This window comes from Lichenostomus cassidix, unplaced genomic scaffold, assembly GCF_008360975.1.
Source record: "Lichenostomus cassidix isolate B80296 unplaced genomic scaffold, HeHo_3.0 HiC_scaffold_789, whole genome shotgun sequence".
NCBI lineage: Eukaryota > Metazoa > Chordata > Aves > Passeriformes > Meliphagidae > Lichenostomus > Lichenostomus cassidix.
The window spans coordinates 153,389-165,819 of NW_028147479.1; the positions used below are offsets into that span (position 1 = coordinate 153,389).

Sequence of the window (12,431 nt, forward strand, 5' to 3'; positions counted from 1 at the left end):
TGCACCCCACAGCAGGAGGAAACCATAAAATCATGGAATATCCTGAGCTGGACAGGACTCAAGGGATTCCTGCACCCCACAGTATGAGGAAACAAAAAAAAAAATGGAATATCCTGAGCTGGGAGGAAGCTGAGGGATCCCTATGCTCCACAGCAAGAAGAAACCATAAAATATGGAATATCCTGAGCTGGGAGAGATCTGAGGGTTTTCTGTGCCCCACAGCACGAGGAAACCATAAAATATGGAATATCCTCAGCTGGGAGAGATCTGAGGGTTTTCTGTGCCCCACAGCACGAGGAAACCATAAAATATGGAATATCCTCAGGTGGACATGAGGGATTCCTGCACCCCACAGCATGAGGAAACCATAAAATATGGAATATCCTGAGCTGGACATGAGGGATTTCTGCATCCCACAGCATGAGGAAACCATAAAATCGTGGAATATCCTGAGCTGGGAGAGATCTGAGGGTTTTCTGTGCCCCACAGCACGAGGAAATCATAAAATATGGAATATCCTCAGCTGGACATGAGGGATTTCTGCATCCCACAGCATGAGGAAATCATAAAATCATGGAATATCTTCAGCTGGGAGAGACCTGAGGGATTCCTGCACCCCACAGCACGAGGAAACCATAAAATATGGAATATTCTAAGCTAGAAAGGACTCGAGGGGTTCCTGCACCCCACAGAATGGAGAAACCATAAAATCATGGAATATCCTGGGCTGGGAGGGACATGAGCGATTTCTGCACCCCACAGCAGGAGGAAACCATAAAATCATGGAATATCCTGAGCTGGAGAGACCTGAGGGATTCCTGCTCCCCACAGCATGAAGAAACCATAAAATCATGGAATATCCTGAGCTAGAAGGACCCACGAGGATCACCAGAGTCCAAATCCTGGCGCTGGGAAATCCCCAAAAATCCCAAATATTCCTGCGCCGCACCACCCGCGGCATTCCAAGCGCTGGGAATCTTCCCAAGCCACGCAGAATCCTTGGAATGTGGCACCACCCCTGCCCTGCCCCGCCCTGCTTCAGGACTCTCCCGCCTAACCCTGAGCCATAAATCCATAAATCCAGCCCTAAATCCATCCCGCAGCTCCAATTCCCATTTCCCGGGAAAAAAAAAACCAGCAGGAAAAACTGCAGCTCGTTCACCCGAGGGAGGAGAGAACAGCTCCGGATGGAAAAGGAGATTTATTCCCTCAGCGCTGGTTGTTAATAAAGGAGCAGGTTGACATCGTTTTTTCCCCCTTCCCTGTTTTTTCCCAGATATCCAGCTGGATTCCAGCAGGAAGCAATTTGGGATGGCTTCGGGGAGCCGGCGCTGCGGTGTAATTAGGAGGAACATCTGCCAGGCTCCGGCTGCCGCTCGGCAGGAGAGGGTTTTTATGGAAAATGGGGGAAATCAGGGCGGTTTGGGCACGCGGAGCCCTTCAGCTGATCCTGTGGGATGCTCTCCGATCCCGCGGGATGTCCTTCGTGGAGCTGGTGTTCGTCACCAGCACCCAAAATCTGCCAGGGTGGAAGAAGCCACCTCATCCAGGGTCTAATTTCGGGCTGGGATCAGCCAGTCCTTCCATCTGCCGCTTCCTGCCTCCCTCATTCCTGCTCTCCTGCCCTTCCCAAACCTCTCCAAGTGACAGAGAGAAAAGGAAGATTCATTTTCCACCTCGGCTCTGCTCTCCTGCCATTTCCAAACCTCTCCAAGCGACAGGGAGAAAAGGAAGATTCATTTTCCACCTCGGCTCCGCTCTCCTGCCATTCCCAAACCCCTCCAAGCGACAGGGAGGAAAGGAAAATCCATTTTCCACCTCGGCTCTGCTCTCCTGCCATTCCCAAACCCTTCCAAGTAACAGGGAGAAAAGGAAGATTTGTTTCGTTTTCCAGCTCGTCTTCCCTCTCCTGCCATTCCCAAACCCCTCAAAGTGACAGGAAAGAATGGAAAATTAATTTTCCACCTTGGCTCTGCTCTCCTGCCCTTCCCAAACCCTTCCAAGCGACAGGGAGAAAAGGAAGATTTGTTTCGTTTTCCACCTCGGCTCCACTCTCCTGCCATTCCCAAACCTCTCCAAGCAACAGGGAGGAAAGGAAGATTCATTTTCCACCTCGTCTTCCCTCTCCTGCCATTCCCAAACCCCTCCAAGCGACAGGGAAGAAAAGGAAGATCCGTTTTCCACCTCGGCTCCGCCCGCAGGTGGAGTCACAGAGAGGGAGCAGGCAGAGGAAGAGACATCAGAGCGAATCCAGGGCAGAGCAGGGCGCGGGGGAGAAGAGAAAATGAACCTGGGCCGTGCCGGGGGGCAGCTGCGGCTTGGGGAGCAGCGGTGGCTTTGTCCTGCTCGGGGACGAAGTGGCAGCGCCGTCCTTGGCCCGGCTGAGGTCCAGCGCGGTGGCATCGTCACAACTGCCGCACCCGAGGTCCCCCGGACTTCTCTCGGCCTCCTGGTGTCGCAGCGAGTCCTTGGGGAAGGCGAATTCCACGGCGGGGTGGCTGCTGATCTCGCTGATGGTCATCTCCAGCTCGCGGATGGTCTCCTCCAGGCTGTCCAGCCTCTGGTAGGTGTCCTCAGCGATGTCCCTGCGGCTCGGGGCGGCGGGGGACAAGTGGCCTCTGCTGAGCTCCTCTCCGGGGTCTCTCTCGGTATCCGGAGCCGCTCGGTGCCATCCCGGAGCTGCGGGAATTTGCGGAGTTCCCCGCACGGCCGCGGGAATTCCCGGTGCTGGAGGGTTCGGCTCTCTCCACGCGGCTTTGGGAGCTCCGGAGGAGTGTCCGGGAAGGAGCCTGGCTCCTCCTCGGGATTCTCCATCACCGGGAATTTGGGGAATCATCCCCGCTCCGAGCGAGCGGAGCGCGGCGGCTGCACAGCCAGCACTGTCCCCGTGGCTCCGAGGAGGCTGCGCAGCCACAGGATTTTGGGGACAAATCTTGCCGCTCCCCCCCGGCCCGGTGGCAGCGTCCAGAGCCTCGTCCCCTCCTTGTCCCCCCGTTTGATCCCTCGGGGAATGCGGGATTGTCGCAGCGAACCCCCGGCAGGGCTGCGCGGCTGGTTGCTGAGCCGGCGGAGATTTTTGGGAGCTGCCGGGAGCCTCCGCACGGCCTCTCCTTCCCCCCTCGGGCGGCGCCGGTTGCCCTCCTGCTCGTCCCGGTTCCGCCCAGAGCTCCGGCTCGGCTTCGGGGGACGGAGGCTCCGAGACCCACTCGGTGAGCACGATCTGGGGGAGGGAGAAGGCGCGGCTCGCCGGGGCTGCCGCGGCCAGCGGCTCCTAAATAGAGAATTCAGACAGGTTAGGGGCCGGGCGGCAGCGGGATGTGCACCTCGGGGTGCCGCCAGATCTTGGGGATCGGGCAGGGTTGAGTTCTGGGCGGGAGTTTGGGGAGGGAGTGGGGCTTAGCGCCCTGGTGTCCATCCTCACATCCGTCAGGAGCAGGACAGCTCGGGTAGGGATGGGAAAGAGAATGTCAGCTCTCTGCTCCAGCCCTGACATCCAGCAGGACCAGGATTAGGACAAGGATCAGGACAGCTCGGACAGGGATGAGAAAGGGAAGCTCAGCTCCCTGGTGTCCATCCCTGACATCCAGCAGGACCCACAGCTCGGACAGGGATGGGAAAATGGAAGCTCAGCTCCCTCCTGCCATCCCTCACCTCGGTCGGGATCAGGATCAGGACCAGGATCAGGATCAGGACAGCTCGGACAGTGACAGGAAAGGGAAACTCAGCTCCCTCCTGCCCATCCTTCACATCCATCAGGATCCAGTATCAGGACCAGGACAGCTCGGGCTGGGATGGGAAAGAGAATCTCAGCTCTCTCCTCCAGCCCTGACGTCCATCAGGATCAGGATCAGGACAGCTTGGATAGGGATGGGAACGGGAAGCTCAGATCCCTTCTGTCCATTCCTCACCTTGGTCAGGACTAGGATCAGGATCAGGATCAGGACAGCTCGGGCCGGGATGGGAAAGAGAATCTCAGCTCTCTCCTCCAGCCCTGACATCCAGCAGGACCCACGGCTCGGACAGGGATGGGAAAGGGAAGTTTAGCTCCCTCCTGCCCATCCCTAACCTCAGTTGGGATCAGGATCAGGATCAGGATAGCTTGGGCAGGAACAGGAAAGGGAAGCTCAGCTCCCTCCTGCTCATCCCTCACCTCGGTCGGGATCAGGATCAGGATCACGATCTGGATCAGGATCACTATCAGGACAGCTCGGACAGTGACAGGAAAGGGAAACTCAGCTCCCTCCTGCCCATCCTTCACATCCATCAGGATCCAGTATCAGGACCAGGACAGCTCGGGCCAGGATGGGAACGAGAATCTCAGCTCTCTCCTCCAGCCCTGACATCCAGCAGGACCCACAGCTCGGACAGGGATGAGAAAGGGAAGTTCAGCTCCCTCCTGCCATCCCTCACCTCAGCTGGGATCAGGATCAGGATCAGGATAGCTCAGACAGGGACAGGAAAGGGAATCTCAGCTCCCTCCAGCCCTGACATCCATCAGGACCAGGATCAGGACCAGGATTAGGACAAGGACAAGGATCAAGACAGCTCGGACAGGGACGGGAAAAGGGAAGCTCAGCTCCCTCCTGCCATCCCTCACCTCAGTTGGGATCGGGACCAGGATTAGGATCAGGATCAGGACAGCTCAGACAGGGACCAGAAAGGGAAGCTCATCTCCCTCCTCCAGCCCTGCCATCCCTTCGGAGCAAAAAACACGAGAGCAAAAACCAACTCGGCGTTGCTCCGAGCGCCTTTGGCAATCCCACTGCCGCAATCCAGCCGGGATTTCCCCGTACTGGTGCAAACTGGGAGCACTGGGGTGGGATGGCTGAGCCACCCCAGCCGGGGGGCATCCGACCTTCGACACCCTGAGGAGCAAGAAAACCCAGAAAACGCTGTTTTTCCTCCCCACTTCCCTGTTCCCGCCCCGGGGGAGATCCATGGAATGCCGGAGGAGCCGGGAGAGCTGCAGAGGGAAGGAAACCGCCGAGCTCTGGGGCAGGAAATGGACCCAGCCGAGCTCTGGAGGACAGGGACAATCCAGCTTGGTGTCCCCAGAGAGGGGACAGACCCAGCGGGACCCTGCGAGGTGCCAGACCTTCCCCAGGAGATGAGGATGAGCCAGAGCTCCCCTTGCTTCCAGTGTGACAGGAGCTTTGTCCTGTTCTTTGTCCCCATCCTGGACATTCCCTGCTCCATCCTGTCCACTCTCCAAGCATTTTCCCCCTGTTTTTTCCACCCTGGACATTCCCTGCTTCATCCTGTCCACTCTCCAGGCATTTTCCTCCTGTTCTTCCACTCTGGGCATCCTCCACTCTGTCCTGTCCACTCTCCAGGCATTTTCCTCCTGCTCTTTCCACCCTGGACATTCCCTACTCGATCCTGTCCACTCTCCAGGCTTTTTTCTCCTGCTGTCTCCATCCTGGCATTCCCTGCTCCATCCCAGCCACTCTCCAGATATTTTCCTGCTGTTCCTCCACCCTGGACATTCCTTACTCCATCCTGTCCACTCTCCAGGCATTTTCCTCCTGCTCTTTCCACCCTGGACATTCCCTGCTCTATCCTGTCCACTCTCCAGGCATTTTCCTCCTGTTCCTCCACTCTGGACATTCCCTACTCCATCCCAGCCACTCTCCAGGCTTTTTTCTCTTGCTGTCTCCACCCTGGACATTCCCTGCTCCGTCCTGTCCACTCTCCAGATGTTTTCCTGCTCCTCTCTCCACCCTGGACATCCTCTACTCCACCCCTGTTCCTCTCCAGGCTCTCTCCACCCCAGAGTCCAGCGTGGTGGTCAGCAGGGCCAGGACAGACCCAGCGCTGACCCCAAGCAGATCCCAACCCCCAAACTCCAACCCAACCCTTCCCCTCCCGTGCACTCGGAGTGAGATCTCCATGCAGTGTCCACCCTGCGGGCACCCAGTGTGGTGTGGGAGTGGTGGGCACTGCCCGGTGAGGTGCTGGAGTGACCATTCCCTGGCTGGAGTGACCATTCCCTGGCTGGAGTGACCCTTCCCTCATTGTGGTGACCCTTTCCTGGCTGGGGTGACCATTCCCTGGCTGGAGTGACCATTCCCTGGCTGGAGTGATCCTTCCCTCACTGAGGTGACCCTTCCCTCACGGGGATGACCCTTCCCTGGCTGGAGTGACCCTTCCCTCCTTGTGGTGACCCTTCTCTGGCTGGAGTGACCATTCCCTCACTGGAGTGACCATTCCCTGGCTGGGGTGACCATTCCCTCCCTGGAGTGACCCTTCCCTCACTGAGGTGACCCTTCCATCACTGGGGTGACCCTTCCCTGGCTGGAGTGACCCTTGCTGAAGTGACCATTCCCTCGTTGGAGTGACCCTTCCCTCACTGGAGTGACCCTTCCCTCACTGAGGTGACCCTTCCCTCCCTGGAGTGACCCTTCCCTTGCTGAGGTGACCATTCCCTCATTGTGGTGACCATTCCCTCCCTGGAGTGACCATTCCCTGGCTGGGGTGACCCTTCCCTGGCTGGGGTGACCCTTCCCTGGCTGGGGTGACCCTTCCCTCCCTGGAGTGACCATTCCCTCACTGAAGTGACCATTCCCTCATTGTGGTGACCTGTCCCTCACTCCCAGCCCGATTGTCCCCACCCTAGGTTAGTCCCAGGCCCGGTGCCATGTCAGTGCCGCGAGCGAGGCGGTGAAAGCCGTTAATTAGTCGGTTAATTAGAGAGAAGCAGCGGAAGTGAGCTCGGAAGAGGCAGAGGAGGAAGGCGGTGACAGTGCAGCCCCGAGGAGCTGTTACCTTCCGTCCTTCGGCCGCCACCGCCGCTCCGTTGGGCCACGGCTCGGGGTGGCCCGGGGACACGGCCTGGAGGGTGTCACCGCGGGGTGTGGGGGGACAAGGGGGGACAGAGCTCCTCTGAAACACCTGGGGAGTCAAACACGGCTGGTTGGGGACAGGTGACAATGACCTGGGTCTGCAGGGGGGACACAGGGGGGACAGAGCTCCTCTGAAACACCTGGGGAGTCAAACACGGCAGGTTGGGGACAAAGGGGGGACAAATGGGGACAGAGCTCCTCTGAAACACCTGGGGTTGGGGACAAAGGGGGACAGAGCTCCTCTGAAACACCTGGGGTTGGGGACAAGGGGGGACAGAGCTCCTCTGAAACACCTGGGGAGTCAAACAGGGTCATTGGGGGGAGGTGACAATGACCTGGGCCAGTGGGGGGCTCAGTGTGGCACTGGGGTCCCGTGGGTGACATGTTGGCACTTGGCAGGAGCAGCCTCAGCTCCTGTGCTGCTGGCAGTGTCACCAGCAGTGTCACCAGTGCCCTGGCCAGTGTCACTGGTTCCCCAGATAGCAGTGTCACCAATCCGCCACCTGGCCAGCAGTGTCACCAGTCCCCTGGCCAGAAGGGTCACTGGTCTCCTAGATAGCAGTGTCACCAGTCCCACCCTGGCCAGCAGTGTCACTGGTCACCTGGCTGGCAGTGTCACCAGTCCCCTGGCCAGCAGTGTCACCAGTTCCCCGGCCAGCAGTGTCACCAGTCCCACCCTGGCCAGCAGTGTCACTGATCCCCTGGCCAGCAGTGTCACCGATCCCCTGGCCTGCAGTGCCACCAGTCCCCTGGCCTGCAATGTCACCGGTCTCACCCTGGCCAGCAGTGTCACTGATCCCCTGCTCAGTAGTGTCACTGGTCACCTGTTCAGCAGTGTCACCGGTCCCCTGGTCAGCACTGTCACCAGTCCCCTGGCCAGCAGTGTCACCAGTCCCCTGGCCAGAAGGGTCACCAGTCCCCTGGCCAGCAGTGCCACCAGTCCCCTGGCCTGCAATGCCACCAGTCCCCTGGCCTGCAATGTCACCGGTCTCACCCTGGCCAGCAGTGTCACCAGTCCCACCCTGGCCAGCAGTGTCACTGATCCCCCAGCCAGCAGTGTCACCAGTCCCCTGGCCAGCAGTGTCACCAGTCCCACCCTGGCCAGCAGTGTCACTGGTCACCTGGCCAGCAGTGTCACTGGTCCCCTGGCCAGCAGTGTCACCTGTCCCCCAGCCAGCAGAGTCACCAGTCCCCTGGTCAGCAGTGTCACCAGTCCCCTGGCCAGCAGTGCCACCAGTCCCCTGGCCTGCAATGTCACCAGTCTCACCCTGGCCAGCAGTGTCACCGGTCTCACCCTGGTCAGCAGTGTCACTGGTCCCCTGGTAAGCAGTGTCACCAGTCCCCTGGCCAGCAGTGTCACTGACTGGTGTCACCCCCTGATCACAATGACACCCTGCTGTCACCCCGTGACGAGCAGGCCCAATGTCCCATGTCCCCTCCCTGTCTCACCTCCAGCTCCGCGATGATCCTGTCCTCGTCATCGTCATCCTTGATGGCCGAGGCGATGATGGGCGGCGTGGACGCTGGCCTGACCACCTCGGACACTGTCCGCCTGAGCTTCACCTGCGGCTTCTGCGGCTCCAGCTCCTCCGACTCTGCTTTCTGTGGGGACATCGGGGTGGTGAGGGGACACCGGGGGACATCCTGTGTAGGATGGAATTCTGTGGGGTTTGGTTACGGGGATGGAATGGAAATGAGAGATCTCTGAAGTTGGGTTTTAGAGCGTTTGGGTTTGTTGTGAAAAGGTGTTTGTAGGATGGAATTCTGTGGGGTTTGGTTGTGAGGACGGAATGGAAACATCGGGTTTTGGAGCGTTTGGGTTTATTGTGAAAAGATATGTGTAGGATTGAATTCTGTGGGGTTTGGTTATGGGGATGGAATGGAAACGAGAGATCTCTGAAGTCGGGTTTTAGAGCATTTGGGTTTGTTGTGAAAAGGTGTTTGTAGGATTGAATTCTGTGTGTAGGATTGAATTCTGTGTGTAGGATTGAATTCTGTGTGTAGGACTGAATTCTGTGGGGTTTGGTTATGGGGATGGAATAGAAACCAAGAGATCTCTGAAGTCGGGTTTTAGAGCATTTGGGTTTGTTGTGAAAAGGTGTTTGTAGGATTGAATTCTGTGTGTAGGACTGTATTCTGTGTGTAGGATTGAATTCTGTGTGTAGGATTGAATTCTGTGGGGTTTGGTTATGGGGATGGAATGGAAATGAGAGATCTCTGAAGCTGGGTTTTGGAGCGTTTGGGTTTATTGTGAAAAGGTGTTTGGTTTTATTGTGAAAAGATTGAATTCTGTGTGTAGGATTGAATTCTGTGTGTAGGATTGAATTCTGTGGGGTTTGGTTGTGAGGATGGAATGGAAATGAGAGATCTCTGAATTCGAATTTTAGAGCATTTGGGTTTATTGTGAAAGAGGGTGGGTGTGAGAAACCTGCCAGGGCTGCAGGACAGAGCTCAGAGCAGGTCAGAGAAGTGAGAGAGAGAGAGAGAGAGGCAAAAAAGAGACCAATTTGCCATTTACAATACAATAAATCATCCTCTGTGTTGAATATTCTAATTCTCATTAACCAATCCAGAACAAGCTACAAACCCTACAACATTTACACACAACCGATAAGAATCTTATATTTTGAATATTCTAATTCTCCTTAACCAGTCTAGAACAAGCTACAAACCCTACAACATTCACACACAACCTATAAGAATCATCCCATTACCATATTTTGAATATTCTAATTCTCATTAACCAATCCAGAACAAGCTCCAAACCCTACAACATTTACACACAACCTATAAGAATCATCCCATTACCATACTGGGTTATATTTTAAACCCTAAAAACTGCTTTTTGGACCCAATTTGGCAAGGTCTGCTCTGACTCTTGGACCTGCCTAGGCAGAGGGAATTGTTCCATCAAAAAGGGGAATTACTTTCAATCAGCTACACCATTACTTTCTAGTCATTCACTAACTCAGAATTTGTTTTCAGCACCTTTTTGCCAGGTAATCATAAAAATAATTATATTATTGTGGCAGGATGCTCCCCCCTCCCCCTTCTCTCTCCCTGATCGGTCCCAGGAAATGGATGGCTCAGATTTAGGTTGATAACCTAATCAACAGCTACCTGGTGCTGGCGACTGAAAGTCTGAAAAGACACTCCCCTGTGGGATGTAGAGAGAATGTGAGAAATTTTCAGTGACTACAAATACACACTTTTATCCTATAAAAAGCTCACGAAATCTCAGAAAGGTAGAAGCTTTCTACATGGACATTGGAGCGTGAAGGAAAGTCTTCTCCCCAGGGTTTGGACGCAGCCCTGTGTTACTTCCCGTGGGATTGAGTGAGGAATTTCAATGTATTCCAGCTCCAAAAATTGGATTTGGTAAGATCATTGAGTTTCCTAAATTGTATTATTCCGGCTAATTTATAGGTACCTTTCTTAACTTGCATTTCAGCTAGCTCAAGCAAGCATCTCTTAACTTGCATTATAGCTCAAGCAAGCATTTCTTGCATTTTTAACTATCTTTATAGTTCAAGCAAGGTTTTACCCCATAATTGCATTTTTAGCTATTATAGAGTTGCAATTATGTATTCATTGCGTATCTATGTGTGTCAATCTGTTCTATGTTTGTATGTTTGTTACGTTCTGTGTCAAATAAATGGTATTTTTTCGACAAATCGGCCAGATATCAAAGAATCTTGCGAACGGGACTAAGTCTTGGGGAACTAGCTATCTTAAAGTCTGTCAAACTGCAAAAACACATAAAACTCCTGTCTCCCATGCAAGACAATTATACGGCTTTCCTATTTCATCTTCTCCAGAAATGCTGCTGACCAACCCGCTGTCCCTACCTGTCGCTGTCAAGCCGCTAGCAGAGAAAAAAGGACCAGGTTCTCAGTGTGGCATAAAAGAGAGCATTTTATTATTTAATCCCAACTTATATAGACTTTTCAAAGGTCACCCAGATTGGTCAGTCCAAAAACCTCCCCCTGAGCCAACTGGCCAGCCTTGAACCGTCCAAATCTCCGTTTTTAATAACACCCAAACTTTATCTTTCTCTACGAAACACAGGGAGAAAAGAGAAATAATTCTCGCGGGAAAGGTCACCTACCTTCATGAAGCCGGGCTCCTTCTTGCTGGTGACAATGACCTCGCCGCTGCGGGTGGTGGTCAGCCCGTGGGACGAGGGGAAGCTGCGGCGGGGCGGCGGCGGCGGCGGCGATTTCGAGGGTTTCTCGGTGCGGTAGCGCGGCACCGTCAGCTCGTCTGGGGACAAAGGGTGGCCTTGAGGGCGCCGCGGGACCGTCCCGCCTTGGGGACACCCAGCGGGTTAGGATTTTAATGCGTGTATTTTTCATGTAATTCTGTAATTTTTAGTGTATGAAAATTATATTTTTTATGCTAAAAATTGTATTTATTATATTTAATATATTTAATATATTTCATATATTTATTATATTTATTATATTTATTATATTATTTTAAAAATTTTTAAACGCTAAAAATTGTATTTATTATATTTATTATATTTATTATATGTATTATACGTATTATATTTATTATATTTATTATATTTTAAAATTTTTTAAACGCTAAAATTGTATTTATTATATTTATTATATTTATTATATTGTTTATTGTATTTATTATATTTATTATATTTATTATATTATTTTACAATTTTTTTACGCTAAAAAATTGTATTTATTATATTTAGAGTAGTGTATGACTCTGGGCTCCATACAGGGTACTGAGCTGCTGTTCTTAATGTTCTTTAGACAAAATAATTCCTCTTTTAGTAATAATTAAAAGAGTTTAATTAATAATTAAGAGTTTAATAATAAGCCCAAAACTCGAGGACATCTCACTGTCTCAGACCCCAAAATGTGGAAACAGCAGTGAATTAATTGAGGGGAGCAAATTTGGTGTAATTAACTTCATCACCTGAAGATTTAATTGGAGGATTAAACCTCGATATGCAAATGGATAAAAGTTATAAAGTATGAAAAAAAACTGTGACCTTGTAAAAAACTTACAAAGAATGAAAAACTCGTGACCTTATAAAAAATTATTAAATATTAAAAACCTTATAAAAATTATTAAATATCAAAAACTCAAGACCTGCTGTCCATTTCGGTGAGCTGCGATTGCCCTAAACGCACCTAAAACCCCTTCAAAAAATAATCTATTAAAACCCAAAAATCAATAAAATTTCCTTTAAAAAACCAATTTCTGCTCTAAAAAAACCCGCTTTTCATTCTCTCAACTCTATCCAACCTCTGTTTTGGGAAAACCCATCCAGTCACCACCACCCTCCCCATGCCATACCTGACCCGCGGCGGCCGTTGGGGTCTCCTTTGCCCCCCGACTTCGGGGTGTGCTGCGGCTTGGAGGGTTTGTGCTCGGGCGTGGAGGCAGCGCTGCTGCTCCCGGGGGTTTGCTTGTGCTTGGCGGTGAATTCCAGGTCGGGGATCGCCTTCATCAGCTCCGCCTGGGTCTCCTCCAGGAGCCGGTTGATGTCCTTGGCGCTGTACTGGGTGAGCGCCGCGCGCTTCTCCTCCCAGTCGCGCTCGGCCGCCTGCGGACACAGAG

The 12,431-nt window shown here is 53.0% G+C and overlaps 1 protein-coding gene across 3 annotated transcripts in view; it reads right to left on the reverse strand.

Moving 5' to 3' along the window:
* Positions 1 to 12,431, reverse strand: part of LOC146422287 (SRC kinase signaling inhibitor 1-like) — a 91,540-nt gene that overhangs the window by 7,207 nt on the left and 71,902 nt on the right. For 2 of the 3 annotated variants that reach the window (XM_085046661.1, XM_085046658.1), the window contains exons 15-19: positions 12,168 to 12,417; positions 10,951 to 11,105; positions 8,292 to 8,444; positions 6,766 to 6,891; positions 2,291 to 3,271 (exon numbers count right to left, since the gene is read on the reverse strand). In XM_085046661.1, coding sequence (XP_084902787.1) covers positions 2,291 to 3,271; positions 6,766 to 6,891; positions 8,292 to 8,444; positions 10,951 to 11,105; positions 12,168 to 12,417 — 1,665 coding nt within the window. The remainder of the gene's footprint in view (positions 1 to 2,290; positions 3,272 to 6,765; positions 6,892 to 8,291; positions 8,445 to 10,950; positions 11,106 to 12,167; positions 12,418 to 12,431) is intronic. The other variant, XM_085046660.1, reaches the window with a different exon arrangement.